Below are 17,459 nucleotides of genomic sequence, written 5' to 3' on the forward strand. Positions count from 1 at the left end.
CCTCAGCCCTCAGCAAGACACTGCCTAGTTTTCAGCCTGCCTCTTCTGGCCAGCCAGCCTAGATTGTGAGGTAGAGGGCCTTTCTGCCTGACATACAGCCAGGAACCTTTCTGTTTTACCATGCAAAGAGCCAGTTCAGAATTGCAGCCCCTCCCCCCCGGAATTGTGGGAAATAGTGACAGAAAAGGCCCATACTGGTATTTCAGGCAATGCCTGCATTCTGATGGTGTCTCCTTTGCACAAAGAATGAAGCCATGCTCACAGTTTCAGCTGTTAGTGGGTCTAAACAGTTTATGAGCTCATGTGGCAGAAGGGAAGACTCAAGAAGATAAGGGGCTGGTCTTTGTGGCCTATGGTTGTTCGTGTGGTCTCCAGAATGGTGTTTGGTATGATATTAGTGCTAATAAAATACTTGTGCTAAAGATTATATTAGTAATATCCAAGAGAATCTCACCACTATTTTACACACACACACACACACACACACACACACACACACTAGCATACTACATACTTCAGCTACAAACCTGGTCTGCAGGTACTGCCATAGCCTCTTGGGACAGACACACTTAGGTCCACAAAGGCTCATCTTCCTCACTTGGTTCTGATGCACTGTTCTGCTGCCTGGCCATACCAGTCTCTGGTTTGGGGCCAGCTCTCCCTACTGTTTTCCTAGAACCCTCTTGGCTGGGTAGCTGAGCCAGACAGCATCAGATCTGAGCCTTACGCAGCCTTGCAGACAGATCTCTGATTAGAGGCCTCTGGAACTGAAGAGTAAGTTCCTTGAGGGACTGTGTCACTGGGGAACCTCTTAGAATATAGGATGTGGTAGAGCTTCCAGGAAGTGCTCTATCACACTGGCTACCTCTCTAGAGGGTTAATACGTCTTTGATTACATCCAGCTGCCAAGCAGACGCTACACCCCCTTTCTGCTCAGAGCCACTCCTCCTGGCCTTCTAAGTATTTAGGTGTGTGGTGGTAAATTAATTCCCAACCAGCCACCTGCTCCCATCAAACATACCACAGGATTTCTGTAGGTCACATAAGGTTCCAGGGCCGCAGCTGAATACAAGCTGGCCCTTGAGAGACAGTATCATTCTCTGTAGGATGGGCCCTGGATAGAAGGTGCTTGGCCCTATCTTGACAGATGTCGGACTCAGAGACATGCTTCCCTCGACGTGAGCATTGTTTTTCCACCTCTAGTGAGTAAAAAGCCAATGGTTCTGATAAGGACTAAGATGGGAAGAGTGGGGACCAGATCATAACAGCTTCTGCCTTGTGGCCACAGAGAGAGCCTCCCAGCTGGGCTGGGACACCTTCCAGCACACTCAAACAGTAGGCAAGTAACCAGTTCTCTGGTCCTTTACTCCAGATTTTGGGGGAACAAAGGAAGCATGGTGGGCGCTTGGTCTGCTCCCACCTCCTCCCCTCCCCTCCTGGTGTTGGAAAGTGCCTCTGGTCCCCCCTTACCTTCCTCGCTCCCCTTTCTGTATCTCGATTCTGGTCCAGCCCTCTGTCTCCTCTGCTCGGTTTGTCTCTTCCTGTTTCTGAAGTGTTGTTTTTTCCTGTGATGCTAATGACTGAATCCAGTGCCCAGCTGAGTATTGTACGAGTGAGCACATCCCTAACTCTTGCCACTGTCTCCTGCCTGGTGGGGAACTTCTTTCACTTTCCACCATCACTCGGATAATGCTTCCTGCTGTTCTACGTAGCATCCCATCTCTGCATCTGTCTCTCAGCCTCAGCCCATGTCTCCCATTCTCTCCTCTTCATGTCCGGCTGTCCTTTCTTCTGTCTCGCCAGTGGAGTGCTAGCTCCTTTGCCTACTAGAGGAAAGAAGCCTGTCTCTCACTATCTTCCCCACCCCGTCTTGCTCAAATCGTTTTAAGTTTACGGATTTGGAGGAGTTTCCCAACAAACTTGCCTGTCTAAGGTCTACCGCCTGCAGAATGATAGGTGGCTCTCAGAAAGCTTTCCTACCCCCATCAACTGAGACCTGGGTGGTGAGGGGACATCCCAAAAGTGACATGCAGCTGCTTGGCCCAGGCCGGGACATTGGAGGCCACAATGGCCCACAGATTTCTGAGCCTGAGAACTTCAGATTACTAACTCTGCTCAGAGTGGGATGGGACAGGCAGGCAATTTCTGGTGCCACCTCCAGGGAGGGCAATGTCCGTCTAGGGAGTCCAGACAACCCCTATTCTCCACCCCTTCTAGAGTGCCAGGCTCTGCCCTCAGGCACCCTTGAGCTTTGCAGGCTGGGCGGGGACACCTGGATTTCTCTGGCCCCCTGAGACGGGCCAGCTTGGAAGAATTTCCTAAAGCCTATTAGAGCAACGGTTGCCTCCTGCCTCCTCAGGCTGGGCAGGGCTGAGGGCTGAGGCGGGTGGAGGGAGCAAGGGAGGGCAGGAGGGGGAGAGGAGGAAGGAAAAAGTTGGCAGGCAGACAGCAGAGCCCTGTCTGCATCCATCGCAGAGAGGAGGCTCGTGTGGTGTGGGGCGGGCCAGGAGCAAGGAGAGGCCTTCCTCCTTTTGTGCTCCCCCCACCCAGTCCTATAAATAGGCCCAGCCCAGGCTGTGGCTCAGCTCTTGGAGGGAGTTGAGCACCAGGCATCCAGCGGTTAAGTCGATCCCCCTGCCAGCATGGCCAGCGAAATCAAGAAGAAGCTCTTCTGGAGGGCTGTGGTGGCTGAGTTCCTAGCCATGACTCTCTTCGTCTTCATCAGCATCGGCTCTGCCCTAGGCTTCAATTACCCACTGGAGAGAAACCAGACGCTGGTCCAGGACAACGTGAAGGTGTCACTGGCCTTTGGTCTGAGCATCGCTACTCTGGCCCAAAGTGTGGGTCACATCAGCGGTGCTCACCTCAACCCAGCGGTCACACTGGGGCTCCTGCTCAGCTGTCAGATCAGCATCCTCCGAGCTGTCATGTACATCATCGCCCAGTGTGTGGGAGCCATCGTTGCCACTGCCATCCTCTCGGGCATCACCTCCTCCCTACCCGAAAATTCACTTGGCCGCAATGAAGTGAGTCGGGGTATCTCAGGCTTAGGGTGCTGTAGGAGAAGACAGAGAGGGAACTGGTTCCATTTGCCTACTGTACAGTGGGGATACTGAAGAACAGAGAGAAGGATGAAGGTTTCTGGGGTCATGCTGAGCTCTGGGGCTAGAACTCAGTTGGGCCACAGGGTCTGTTTGCTGGTTGGTGCTGTGAGCATGGAGGAGCTAGACAATAATGGTTGTGCCCAAGTCCCCTGCAGAGTAGCTACTGCCAGGAATGAGCTGAAGGGGCAGCTAGGCGTGTGCCAGCAGTTCCTCCCCCTCCAAGGGAGTTTGCAGGCCCATGCACTAGGCAACCTCCACCTACTGTCCCAAGAACACTTTCTCCAGACACCTACCATGTTTAAAGCCACTTCTGCAAGTATCTGAGTGTGACTCTCTCGATAGGTTGTCTGGGCTTCTAAGTGGCTTCTAATCCTTACCCAGGTACCCAAATCAACTTCCTCAGAAAGTCAGGAGACAGACCCCTTTCATTCCTCTGCCCCCAATAATTTAGACAAAGTTGAGGGAACACCACTCTCTTTGGAGTTTTGGGAGAGTTTTTCTAGATACCTGTTCAGGAGAAGGGCTCAGCTCAGCTCAGCAGTCCTTGGCCACTGAACCGTGGGGGCATGCTTGCTTGTTGTATACAGAGGTGGAAGTGAAGGTGTGTGCATGTCTGCCTGGGTCCTGAACTTGTATACGCTATTTTCAAGTTGATGCTGCGTTGGAGAGCGTGTAAGCACTTGTACCCTTTGTTCCTGGCTTTAATGATAAGCAGATGCTGACAACAGTGTGTTGCAACTGTTCAACATAACTGTCCCTGGGCTACTCCACATGGCTAAGTGGCCTCTGGGGTGGCTGCCTGGCCACAAACCTTTTCCAGTTTCTTAGCTAAGTTCCCATGATGACCGAGTGCACTTGGGTTTAATGGGGACTAGTTTAGCAGGAGTGTCTGAGTCAGGGTATAGGGTGTCTCAGAATGGAATAGGCTGGAGTCCCTCACCAGAGGCAAAGACTAACGGCAGAGTGGCAGATTAAGGCTCAGAGAAGTGTAGCTGGCTGGACCCCAGCAGGGCAGATGCATGGGGAGAGGAACAAGGGAGTGGACCAGGGCTCCTGGGAGTTGGATGGCTACGCACGAGTAGAGAGGCCTTTCCTTTCCCAGCTGAAGTTCAGGTCCTGGAGATGCAGACTGGGAGGGAGGTGAAAGTCTGGTGCAGAGGGCAGGTGCCATGGTTCTGCTGCAGGGATGAACACTTCTGTGCCATAGTGACACCTCACCATCACACTTTTAAGTCAACCTCTGCTCAGCCGGAGATTGAAGATTAGCCCTGTGGCTGGAGTTTAGACTTTAGTTGGAGAAAACTTGGCTGCCGTAGGCATAAAGAACAGGGTTAGACAGGCCGTGTCCCTCTAGACTTCAGTCTCTCCAATAGGAGCAGGGCTAGGTGACTTAGTGGATTCCTGTGAGGAGGTTCAAGTTCCCACTGAGGTGGGGGCTGGGGAGGATGGAAGCAGTGAACGCTCCCTTCCTAGCTCTTGTCTCTTCCAAGTCAAGTGACAGGCAAGACCTATGCCCTTGCTGGCAAAGCTTTTGCATGTCTAATATGGTCATCCAAGGCAGAGGCAGGACGTGATTGCTTCGGCAGCACCTGAGTCTGGCTATACCCCACTTCAGATTCTGTGTCCCCCCTGCCCCCACCCCCAGCTTTCCAGAGGTTCCAGAGTATCTGTGTCAGGCAGGATATATACAGCTTAAGGAGAAAAAGCTCCAGGCTAGTGTGAGGACAGCTTCGGGAAGGAGGCAGGCACCCTAAGCCCTGTTTGTTGTTAACCATCGAGTCTTCCTGGAGCTGAGCATCCTGAGGTCCAAAAGGAGCCTAGGCTCTGGGGTCATTCCTGCTACTCCCACACTACTAGCTTATACTATTGGCTGGAACTAATTATCTACCCCAAAAGGGCTTGGCTAAGAAGATCATATAGGAGGGACCAAACATTGTGCTGAGGTTCCTACTACCCCATCCAAACAAACAATGGACCTTTGGCATGTGGCCCTCTTTGGGCATTGGCTCCTGGTTATGGAAGGGCTGGGAATGGTCTCAGTGCCTTAGAGAAACAACAGTCAATGGAACAGGTGGCAGCCTCTTCCCTCTACATCCCTGGGGAAGGCTCTCACAGTTCCTCTGCTCTTACCCTCACCCTGCCGCCAAAACCTGGGTGGGGTGAGTTGTTGGCATGGAGATTTCCAAAGAAAATAGAGGGGAAAGCGGCAGGAAGTGGTTGGGTGAGTCAGGGGGTGTCCCCCAGGGACATGGTGGGGACAACTTTCTCCTGACTAAGTCAGGGCTCGGGAAACGCCCTAGAGAGACCACGGGCCTCCTATAAGCCCATTGGTCCTTTCTGGGTTAAAGAGGTAGAGCCTAATTTACACCCTTGGTTACAGGCTCTGAGGTCCCCTGCCCTGAGCCAGGCACCTGCACCCTATGCTGCTCCATGCAATAGGCTGGGCTTAGATGGCCCTAATTCCCACCTATGAACCCGTGAAGAGGATACAAAAGGGTGTGGCCGGCTTTGGAGAGTAGAGGATGCTGGAGCCTTAGAGTCCTGGCATCCCGGGTGTTTTCATTCTTCCCCTTTCTGGCCCTCATCCTTCAGAAATGACTGGGGCTGTGGGGTGCTGAGGGCAAGGCTGGGTCAGCCAGGCTCCCCACTCTGGGCAGCTCATGGGCCCAAGGCCAGATAAACTGCACAGCTGCCTGTGATAGCAGGCAGGAGGCAGGTGAGATAAGAGGTGTCAGGGCGGGCCAGGGAACTTTTGAACTGAAAGGATGGGAGGGCCAGGAGAGCTCCAGGGAGATCCTCCTGTAAGAACCCAAATGTGGACCGAGAAGGGGCTTCTGGGTAGAGCTGAGACAGAGGGGAAAGGGAGGCCATGGAGTAGAGGTGGTCACCAAATTTGGGCAGGCTAGGGTCATGGTAGGAGGTTGGATTTTGAAGGCAGTAGGAGCTCTGGTACTTGTCTGGTCTCTGTTTCTGGAGGAGACTACTTTCCCAGAGCCTCCCAGCCTAGCCACCTAGGGTCTCAGGCAGAGAGTACACCTATTATCTTCAGGGTCATCTCTCAGTCTTATTGATTCAGGACCCAAATACTTGGAAATGCTTCAGCCAGCTATTCCAGATTGTGTATATATATTGGCCCTGAATGCTTATTCCTCTCTGTTTCTTGCATATTCGCTTCCCCAGCCATGGGGAGAGAGGGTCTTTCTTACCTATAGGCCAACCAAGATTGAGTCCTTTGCTACCTATACTAGGGCTTAGGAGGGGATTATGGAAAAGAAGCGTAAATTTCCAATGCCCTGACCAAGTCCAGCATGGTCAGGGACAGAGCTGGGGGCTGGATGTAACAGCATAGCTGGGACCTGTAATTATTGTTTCCAGGCAGAAGCTAGGAGGGAAAGGGCAGGGGGAAGAGTGTGTAAAGGCGGAGCTTTGTGGCAGGGCAGACATTCCTTCCCACAGAAATTCTGAGGTTGGGTCCTTTACAGCCTCAGCACAGCTAGTGTGGTCCACTTGGGATAAGTATTTAACAGACAACACTCCAAGAGGGGCTCATCAAGTGGCATCTGAGGAAAACTGCTCCCACTCCATGCCAACACAGTCTCAGCCCCTCTGCCGTGGTGTTCCCCAAGCAGTTTGCAGCAGCTCATCTGGAGACCCCTACACAGCCCTACTCTCTAGGACCCCACTCAGGGTGTTGCAGGTCACATTATCCATCTTCCACACACACTAGAAGCCATTCATGGTGGCAGAAGAGCCTTAAGTTCTTGTTAGGGAACTTTCCTGTCCTTACTCTTTAGAAGCACCTGTGAGTCTCAGGGCTCCTGGACAGTTGAAACTTGAGCCTCATGCCTGCAGATAAAGGCAGGAAAATGTCCTCGAGGCTCTTCAGTGTTCAGGGACTCCTCTCTCTGGGCCTTTTTCTGGAGACTAGAGGGGCTCCTCAACCACAGTATTAGGATGAGTGTGAACAGCCCAAGTGGAATGAGCAGGGGGTGTCGGGGCGCTATCTTTAATTACCCAAACAGCTAATATTTCCAAGCATGCTTGAGACGGAGACTAAATCCCATAGACCAAAGACAAAGAGACTCTCCAGAGGGGAGTCTCTGTTCTGTATAAAGAATTATTATTTTCACTCAGGAAGTAGCTTCCTCTAAGCAGATGAGTCCCCTATCTCTAGAAATATGCAGGTTGGACCCATCTGACGAGGAAGCTGCTCTGGGCGCACTGGGCTGTGTGGAGGTCCAATGTAGGTGGGTAAGAGATTTTGTGCCACAGGCTTTACACCAAACTGAGAATGGGAGATGGAGACTTGAACTTAGGCTTCTGAATGCTGGCTAGAGGGTACCTACCTGATTTCAGGCAAAAAGGAACCCGAAGACTGCTTGAGGCTAGAGTCGAGGTCAATGCCTACATTTTGCTATTGGGAAAATGAGACCCAAGCAAGTTATAGATCCTTGTCTAAGGTTGTATAGTAGGTAACGTCAGGGCAGGATCATGCTCCAAACCTTCTGCAAACATGTACACACACATGCACATACATGACATAGGGCAAAGAACATGCTCTCAACATTGCTTCGATCTGGGGACGCAGGAGGGGGAAAGTCCTCTTGGGAGCCTCTCTCGCCCTTCCTCCCCTTGCCCTGCAGTAAGGAAAAGGAAGAAAGGAAACTGGAAACCTTTGCTTTGTGTATTGTTTCTTGTCAGAAAGATAAAATGGTTCTGGGAGCAAATAAAGGGCCTTTGAGAGCAGCTGTGCTCGATCAAGGGGTCTCTCTCTTCGACACTCCACTCCTTCCTCCAGGTAGTCGTGGCACCACCCCTGTGGGCATGGGGCTCGAGGGACATGGTGACGCATTCAGAAATGCCATCAGACACACCAGTGCAAATACACAGAAACCAGCTGGGACTTTGTGCCGCAGAGAGCCCCCGCTCTGCAGAGCATGCCCAGCATGGTGCCTTGAGTCACAGTGAATCTTGGGCTCTGCTCAGGAGAACTTGGCCAGGACCCTATCAGCTTGTGTAAATTTTCCTCAGGGACTTAAAAAGACTAACTAGTCTCTAATCCCAAGGTGAGGGTTTTCCCTACTTTCCTTTAATTAAGTATTGCTGTTTATGTAGTTTAATTCTCACTTGTTTGTGTTAGCTTTTTTTTTTTTTTTTTTTTGGACTGGCTCATTCCATCAGTTTCTAAGGGAAGATTATTACAAACATTCACACTGGGTATAATTTGATCTGACTCATGTAGTTGTGCATTTTAAAAATTATTTATTTTTAGTCTAAATTGTTTTTACTGACTATAGGTCTAATATTTTGATAGCTCTTAGATCATTTAATTATTCTGCAATAAACCTGTTAAGTCTAACAAAAAAGAAGGGATGAACACCACTGCAGACACACGGCCAGTTGCAGACACAGCCGACACAGACCCATACCACTCTACACTGAGCACATGTAAGTGCTGTCTGAGAGGTGATGAGGTGGGGCCCACCGCTCCCTGGCGGGACAGTGCCGAGGACTGGAGACAGTGTGGTGGGCAGACAGCCATGTCTCTTGAGCTGTTCCTCGAGAGCAGAGGCTCAGCCTCAGCCAGGCCTGGCTCTGGACTCTGCTGCTTCTCAAGGGTGGGGCCCTGAGGCCCTTACCAAAAATCAGGGCCACATGCCTGGGACTTTGTGAGCTGTCCTGGTGGCTTGTCTTCAAGTGGCAGGGAGGATTCAGGTAGCGTGGCCTGCAGAGGTCCATCCTGGGCTGGGACACTGACAATCTCAGAGCCACCTCCTGCCAGCATTCCATTTTAAGCTAGGATCAGTCTGGTCCCTTCATAGCCAGCACATCAGCCTATGAGCCTGAGGTGACATGAACCCTGAGGTGAGGGTCTAGGCCTTGCTGCCTCCTCCTCGAGCATATGTACCTGCTCTATCCTCTCACGTGTGAGCCTCAAAGGCCGCTGGTCAGCCTATCATCTCCCAGCTAACCCGTGAAAGCATAGGCCCTTCACTCTAAGGGAATGAGCTAATAGGGAGTCAGCAATTACAAAGAGGCTGGGAGTTCTGGAAACTGTGCACTTTCAATGAGCTTCCCTCAGAGGTGTGCAGAGACCTGGTAAGGCTCTCAGACCAGGGGGGACAAAACCACCCAGCTAGGTGGCATATGGACTCCTCTTCTCTGTGATACTCAACTTCTCTGATGATTCCAGGAGGGTGTGGCAGATGGGGGCAGAAGGAAGCCTAGTCCCATAGAAAGCTTGGTAGAGCTGGTGAATCATGCTGTAAGCCATGAGCCCGCCTGGGTCTAGTGATCAGCAGCTTTGAATGCTTTATAAGAGCTGCGTGGCCTCTTCGATCACTCACACCTGCATTCACAAAACCGAGGGTTGCTCTTTCAACTCTAGTCGGTGAAAATCCAGGTAACGCTCTGTATACGTATGCAAACATGGATCTTCGTCGGTGACAAATGGCAATAACTGGGCTTGGGCCCTGTTTAAGCAATCATTTGAAATGTAATGGGCTGTAAACAATTGCTACGGTTTGACTTTTCTAACCTGCTCTTTCCTGGACAGTGAGTTTCCACAGACCTTTATCGTCTCTAACCCTCTCACTGTTTTCTGAGATATAAGTAGCTCGAGTCCATTAGGCAGTGGGAGAGCCGGCCTCATTAGCTGCTGAGGCAAGCGAGGTGGCCGCTGCTGGGATAGTGGTGGGAATAGGAAGGGGAAGGCTGCCAGCCTATCTATGTCTTTGACCATCAGGAGTCAGGTCCTTCCTGGAGTTCCCAGGCCCGATGGCTGTCTCTTGCTTCCTGAGAACTCAGACCTCTGGGCCTGGAACCAGGGCCTGTTCTGCTCTGTGTAGATAGAAAGTGGTAACTTGAGTAGGGCCTGGGGCTCAGACCTAGTTAAGAACCAAGGGAAGAGATAAACTGCCTCTGGCTACATCGATGAGAAGGGCAGGGTAGGGATTGGATCTAAGCAGGAGCCTTAGGGACAGCTCCATTAATTGGTGAGGAAGTGTTCATCGAAGGACTTCTGCCAGCCAGCAATTAGCCAGCCAAAGAGAGTAGGGGAGATGGAGGGAGAAAAGCCGTGAATGTCAATGAGGACCACAGGCTTTCCAGAGGAAGTAGAGATAGCCATCATGGACTCATAGTCATTCTTCCGTCAAGCTGTCCCAGCTTCAGGCAGCCTCTGCCAGCAGATGCAGCTATTCTTCACTTCATCTCCACCACCTGATATCTCTCGCTTTTGCTACCTTCTCCAAATGTCCTGTGACCTTTGAGTCTTCTGGAGGCTCTATAGAGTCTAGATGGAGCTGAGACCTTAAACCCATTTTGCAGATGGAGAAACTGAGGCCCAGAGACAGCCGTGCCCGCTAGAAGAGTTAAGAACCTGAACACTGGGATTCTGCCTCTATTGCCTCTATTGTAGTCAGATGATAGTTGGGCATTACCCCAGAAGGCTCACTGGGGGTAGGGGACACAGCTTTGGGGTTGGCCAGGAAAGGCCCAAAGCTGGGGCTTCAAGGCAGTGGAGGGGATGTGAGTCACTCCCTGAGAGCCAGCGCAGCAGACAAAGGCGGGAAGAGTATTGTTCTTGTGAGATGGCCTCAGGGCTGAACTGGGAAGGCCCCCCCTCCCCTCCCCTGAAGAATGCCTGGTGGCTTTGGGGAGACCACTGCTCTGTCTGGAGAAACTGGAAGTGAGCCTTTAGTGTCAGCTTTTTGGGTGGGGCTCAGATGTCCCTCTTGGGAGGGAGGCCAAAGAGAAGCATCCCTGAACCTTCACCAAAATGCCTCAGCTGCTCTGTGGGGTACATCTGCCCCCTCCCCCCCGACCTGGGGCATCTCTCTGGATCCCCTGCGAGGATCTTAGGGAAGCTGCAGGTACCACAGGACTCCAAAGACTTCGTGGCAGTTCTCACTCCCATCTTTCTGCATGAGTCATCTTTCCAAAAGTGGCTTAGGAGCAGGGGACTACCCAGTGCTTGGGCCCATGTGGCCAAAGGGAGGGAAGAGGCCAGGAGGGAGAAGACGGGTGAGAGGAGATGCAGAAGGGAAAGGAGATGGAGGTAGGGAAAGACTTGGACTTGAAAGTGTGAGGCAGTATTTGCACTTGATTCTTCCTATTCACACTTCTCTTCTCCCAGACATCCCTGACCACCTCCCATGCCTGACTCTCACCTCTTACCTGTAACACTGGGAATGTCATGTAGCCAACAAAGAGGCCCTGCGTTAGCCTGGGCCTCTGAGCCGTCTAGACAGGACTGGGGATGAAGTTAGAACAACAACAGGTGTGGGAGGAGACAAGGCCTGATGCTCACTGTTTGCCATGTGTACATCTGGCCCCCTCTGGGTTCACACAGTGAGCAGTTCAGTAATAAGCTATGACATGGTTGAAGATTGTCTCTTGGTGCCAGGAGGCCTGGTGCTCTGGGAGTCTCCTTACAATTGCCTTCTTGCTTTTCTTCTCTGCAGCTGGCTCAAGGTGTGAACTCCGGCCAGGGCCTGGGCATTGAGATCATTGGCACTCTGCAGCTGGTGCTGTGCGTTCTGGCCACCACTGACCGGAGGCGCCGAGACTTAGGTGGCTCAGCCCCGCTTGCCATTGGCTTGTCTGTGGCACTTGGACACCTGCTGGCGGTGAGTAAGGGAATTCCCAGGTTGGGGCCATGGGGAGGTCAGAGCCGAGGTGAGAGGTGGTGAGTACCGCTACTGTGGGTGTCTGCGGTACTCAGGATGGACCTTCCACAGGGTAGCTGATGGCAGACCCACCCTGGTGACACGGGAAGGACACAGGGGCCTCTGATCATGCCACTTTCTCCACTGGGATCGATTTTCCCCTGGTCTGCTCTTTCTGTCTCCCCATCCTCCCTGTCACTTCCCTTACATACCTGTTCCTTACATGTTCTCCTTCCAGATTGACTATACTGGCTGTGGTATCAACCCTGCCCGGTCATTTGGCTCTGCTGTGCTCACTCGCAACTTCTCAAACCACTGGGTAAGTCACGGTGGGCAGCCAGGCGCATGGTGGAAGCCAGTTCCTTCCACTTTGAGGGACTTTTTTCCTCTCATAGAGATTCTGGGTGACAGGTAGGACAGAGGAGATCAAGAAACCAAACCCTGAGATGAAGGGAGGGGTTCAGATCATGAAAAGATTTGTGTTGTCTCTACTCTGGCAGCTCATACCTACTGCCCTGACCTGTCATCCCAGCAGTGTGGTGGACAGCAGGGTTCAGATCTTGGCCCCACCCACCTTTGGATTTAGCAACTTCAGGAAGGTTTTGTGCCTGGGTTTCCTAGACTTTGAATGATGTGGGCTTAGGATTGTTGCCTCTCCCATCAGGAGAGGACTCATGTCTGTAAGCGGAGCTATGAGAGAGGACACATGGTGTAGGTTTTAGCTTTAATTACTGTTGGTCTGTGTGTTTCTGGCTACCTTTCTATTAGACTAGCCCCTCTCTGGGAACCTTCCAAGGCTAGGGGAAGGGAGTAGTAGCCATCGTCAAGAATGGGCTGTTACGGAGATACCTGAGCTGTATACAGTAGCAAGGACATGTCCCCACTACACACCCTGATCTGGGACTACTCTGAGGGGCACTGGGATCAGAAAGTAGGGGGCTGGTCTGTCTGCTTCTGGCTCAGGACAGAGGGGAGGGGGAGATTCCTGGGGGGAGAGGTAATGAGGCCAGCTGTCCTCTAAATTCTCATGCTTCTTTCCTAGATTTTCTGGGTGGGGCCATTCATTGGGGGTGCCCTGGCAGTGCTCATCTATGACTTCATCCTGGCCCCACGCAGCAGCGACTTCACAGACCGCATGAAGGTGTGGACCAGTGGCCAGGTGGAGGAGTACGACCTGGATGCTGATGATATCAACTCCAGGGTGGAGATGAAGCCCAAATAGAGGAGGCTTGGCCTGGGCATCCATATGGGGGTGGGGCAGGGATGGGCGGAGGGAGGGGAGGGCTGAAATCATATTGTAGACACTCTGACAAGCTGACCAAAGTCTCTCCCCAAGACCTGCCTGACCCACATGGTCTAGCCTTGTCTGGGGCAGTAATATCACTGTCTTTCTTTCTGTTTCCTGGTCTCAGAGCTTCCTGGGGACCAAGATTTATCAACTCAGCACCTCACTCCTTTGACATCATGGAGGAGTGAAAGGGAGGGACACACCTGCTCATTGTCCCCTCAGAGTGTGCTAGGAAGTCCCCCTCATTCCAAAGCTGCCCAGCAAGTCCCCCTCCTTAGGTGCCTGGGATTCTGCCATTGTTGCTTTGTGCCTTTGATCACGACCCTCCTTGGGTAGCCACCTTATCCCCAAAGGCACTTTGAGGAAGAGGAGGTCCCCTAACTTTCCCCTTTGGTCTGACTTAACCTCCAGGACTCTTCCCCTTGAACTCACTCTAAGACCTTGGAATTGTCCCCGTGCTGAGGCCTCAGTGATCACATCTGTAAAGTGGCAAGGAAGGGACAGCTTTGGGGATTCTGTAAGTGTGGACACGCCACAGGTTCTAGAAGGGACAGTCTAGACAGCACTGCTTCGTGTACCTGGCCCGAGCTCTTTCCCACATCCACAGCCCATGAGCACATGTGGGTGAGCTACGGAGCAGAGTCCAGGACGCTGGAAGTGCCTGTTCACACAGAGAGCTTTCCTTTAGACAGGGTTGCTGTAGCAGAATGAAGGTCATTTTGTGGTAGAGGAAGAGCTCCCATTCTTACCTAGCTCCGGTGGGTCTGCCCATGTAACATGGCTCTGACTGGATGTTTATTTCAGTCCTCCAGTCCCCCTTGCAGTGTAGATCTGTTATGTGTGTTTATTAAAGAGTACTGGGCTATGTGAAGTGTTATGTCTGAGGAGAGAAGCAGCTAGCTATACAACAGACCCTGGACAGATCCCCATGCTGGGCACACAGGGGTTTGGATGCCCCTAGCTCATCACGATCAAGGAGACCACTCTTGCCCTGGCTTATGAGCTCCTGGTTGCATGAATTTGATCAGAGCCTGGACAATCTGAAGAGGCTCACTATGTGACTCCAGGCACAGTCTTCTCTCTACACTGACCCGATGATGCACCTTCTGCTGCAGCCCAAGGACAGCTCAGAGTGCAGTCAGCTCAGGATTTGCCTTTAGCGTTCTAGGTTATTCCATTCAATCCCATCGAGCCAAAGCAACTCTACCACTGTGCCCTTATATGTTGTAAACCGAGAGCCACATTCTTCAGGTGCTTAGAAGCAGCAGAACAGGCAGGAGGCCATTGTCCACTGGCATATCACAGCTGCACACTCTTTCCCATTCTCTAGCAGGCACTGTACCCACTTAACAGGTAAAGACACTGAGGACCCATATGCTCAGCTATATCATATTGGGTCAAACTTAGCAGTCAAGACCGTATTTGACCACTCCATGGTCAATGAACTGGACACCACTCACCTCTAGCTTTTCAGTTTCTGCCTGGGCAATGGCTAAGGACCAGGGGTGAGGGTGGGGATGGAGGTGGTGAGAGGTGTGCTGGAGGGGAGCAGGGCAGGCCCATCCCACCTGGTTCTGGCTACTGTGAACCAGGACCCTGTATCTGTCTGCTCTGTGTATGTTTCTTTGCAATTGAATTTCATCTTATGGTAAGAAAATAAAGGACAATGACTTGTAAGGTCCTCCAGGCCTCCTGTGGTTTTTGCTTTTTTTGGTATTGCATCCCCACAAAGGGACTCCTATCTGTGAGGGGATTATTCTCATTTCTATGCTTCCCTGTCTAGGATACCCTTGTGCCCTAAGGAAACCTTGGCGCCAGGGGATGGGTACCACAGACCCTAGGAGAGACAGGGTCTTGTCCTTAACAGGGCGACAGCTATGGGGAAGTGAAGTGAAAGTTCGGATCAGTTTAAATGGGGTGCCCCATTTTATTCTGCCCCTTTTTGTTCTGGAGGGTGGAAGAGTTAGGGGAAGCAGGTTAAAGTCATAACCCTCTTATCCCCTGTGTTCTCCTCAGGGCAGAGTTGAGGAGCCACAGCTCTGTTTACCCTGGAAGCTCCACCCATACTTATGTCTTAGGACCCCCAGGAGTCCAGTGTTGTGCCATACAGAGATTTGGACCCCAAGGTCCTGACACTGACCCCATGTGTGACACATGAAACACTTCAGGGGTGTCTGTGAACTTAGACACTGGGGACAGGCCATGCATTGGCAAGCTTGCTCCTCCCTACAGAGGCTTGTTCTGGGAGGTGAGAACCCTCAAGCTCATGGAGTGCTCCCCATGTGGCAAGCACACATGTCACCAGAGGAGGGAAGGGGGCATGGGCAGGACTCAGTGTGTCATCATGTTTCTGATGTGATGGCATAAGAGGTGACCATTGGAGCAGGCTTAGTGTAGTGTTTCTAACTGACTGCAGTGTGCAAGGACCCTGGAGCTGCCAGCCCATCCTAACTTCCCTGGCTTCTTCCTGGTGTGGTATGTGTTGTTGGAATGAGAGACTGCTAGGCTATAAGGACACTGTAGAGGCTAGCCCAAAGCCTCACAGACTCATGTGTGAGTGCATGCCAAGATCTCTCACAGTCCCTCTTAGCCTGCCTCTTCCTTGTCTCATCCCCTAGGTCTCAGGTTCCCTCAGTCTCCAACCACTGTGGACTTCAGCTACTTAATTCCTGATCAGCCCCTTCTACCTCTGCTCAACAACACAATACAGCCTTTCTTGTATGACTTCTGTAAGTTGCAATTTCTAGAATCCTGGAGCATAGAGGCAGCTCCTGGAGAAGTAGCCAAACTAGGGTTTCTGGATGAGGTATTAGAGATCTTGCTGTGATCCGCAGTATTAGAAGGCAGAGCTATTTGCATTTACAGTGGTTGCAGGGCTCCTGAAGGTGAAATAATTTACTCAAGGCTACATAGCAGGATGGTGCTGGGACTGAGGTTTGAACCTGCTCTGCCTGGCTTCAACAATTGGCTGTCTTCATTGTGCATTATGTGGTGCTGACCTGTTTTCTTGTCATGCTTTGTAGAGTTATCTCTGGTCCAGCAGAGAAGCCAGGCTGAGCTGAAGCTGCATCCATTCCTGTAGGGTAACAGGGAGGCAAAATGGAAAAGGCTTGTCCTGGAGCTCCCAACACTGTGAGAAACCTGCTCCTTCTAGACAGAGACATGTGGTAATGGCTTTAGGCACCACCAGACTGAGGCTGCTTCCATTAACTGGTACCTACACTCGACTGGGAGGGAATATGATCAGCCTGTTTGTAGAGTATATGAACAGGGGAAGGCCAATGCTGTAGTGTGAGGGATAATAATGCACCAAGCTAAGCCTTATATACACAGTCAGCCTGAGTGCAATAGCTTTGGGGCCAGACTGTCTCAGACACTACCAAGGGATCAGTGCTATAGGCATCTATCTCCCCAGCTTCTTCAGACTTTGTTCTGCTCAAGTTCAGACTGGCCCAACACAGATGAGTGGATTTGAGAAGTAATTGGAATGGGATGGAATGGGATGGGATGGGGCTTCTTGAGTAAACAGGGGTCAGAGGACAACCTTCAGGTATCAGGTCTGTTTTGGTCATCCGATTTTAACACAAGCAGCAAGGTTCCTGAAAGCCTCTGGGACTCAACCTTTGTCCCCAAGCTCCTGTACAGTCAGGTGACTAGCACGTGAGATGCCTTGGTGGGGAGCACCTGCCACCTGCCTCCGACTGTGAACTTGCTGAGACTTGACTACAGGTCACCCACCCCTATCAAACTATCCACAACCTCAACGTGAGGATGATTCAGACAGTGCGGAAGGTCGTGCCTTTTGCACCTGGCATACAAGGAAGCAGGATGTGTTCTAGCAGCCACTGAATCCTAGAATATTTGTCTTTCCATTAAACTCACAAGAGCAAAATGCTGCAACACTGTGATTGCCACACCCCATTGGAGGCCCTGATCAGGCCTGGTACAGATTAGAAGACTTTCCAAACTTCTTTGGTCCTCACGACCAGCCATAGCCCTGTGCTCAGTGTCCTGTCAGTGTGAGGTTTAGGGAGGACCAGCCATAGTCCTGTGTTCAGTGTCCTGTCAGTGTGAGGCTTAGGGAGGACTAGCCATAGTCCTGTGCTCAGTGTCCTGTCAGTGTGAGGTTTAGGGAGGACCAGCCATAGCCCTGTGCTCAGTGTCCTGTCAGTGTGAGGTTTAGGGAGGACCAGCCATAGCCTTGTGTTCAGTGTCCTGTCAGTATGAAGTTTAGTGTTGGGTATTTACTCTTTGTTTCTAAACATGTAGAAATCTGGAATCCTTACAGACCCTTATCCCCTGATCCCAGCCTGTGTACATGCATATGTGTTTGAGGAAGAGAGAGAGAGAGAGAGAGAGAGAGAGAGAGAGAGAGAGAGAGAGAGAGAGAGAGAGAGA

General features: G+C 51.7%; 1 protein-coding gene and 1 long non-coding RNA gene across 3 annotated transcripts in view; both read left to right on the plus strand.

Annotated features, from left to right (window-relative positions):
- Nucleotides 1-2,366: 2,366 nt before the first annotated feature.
- On the plus strand, nt 2,367-14,745 carry Aqp1 (aquaporin 1 (Colton blood group)). Its single transcript, XM_031381993.1, has 4 exons — nt 2,367-3,026; nt 11,570-11,734; nt 12,012-12,092; nt 12,816-14,745. Exons 1-4 carry the CDS (start codon nt 2,643-2,645, stop codon nt 12,993-12,995), a joined length of 810 nt encoding a protein of 269 aa, XP_031237853.1. The 5' UTR covers nt 2,367-2,642; the 3' UTR covers nt 12,996-14,745.
- A 726-nt stretch (nt 14,746-15,471) lies between these two features.
- The window catches only part of LOC116098127, a 5,439-nt gene continuing 3,451 nt past the window's right edge, over nt 15,472-17,459 (plus strand). Inside the window, exons 1-2 of one of the 2 annotated variants that reach the window (XR_004121720.1) lie at nt 15,485-15,536; nt 15,680-15,790. This is a non-coding gene — a long non-coding RNA (uncharacterized LOC116098127). Of the gene's footprint in view, nt 15,537-15,679; nt 15,791-17,459 lie in introns of both variants that reach the window. The other variant, XR_004121721.1, reaches the window with a different exon arrangement.

Source organism: Mastomys coucha, unplaced genomic scaffold, assembly GCF_008632895.1.
Source record: "Mastomys coucha isolate ucsf_1 unplaced genomic scaffold, UCSF_Mcou_1 pScaffold20, whole genome shotgun sequence".
Lineage (NCBI taxonomy): Eukaryota > Metazoa > Chordata > Mammalia > Rodentia > Muridae > Mastomys > Mastomys coucha.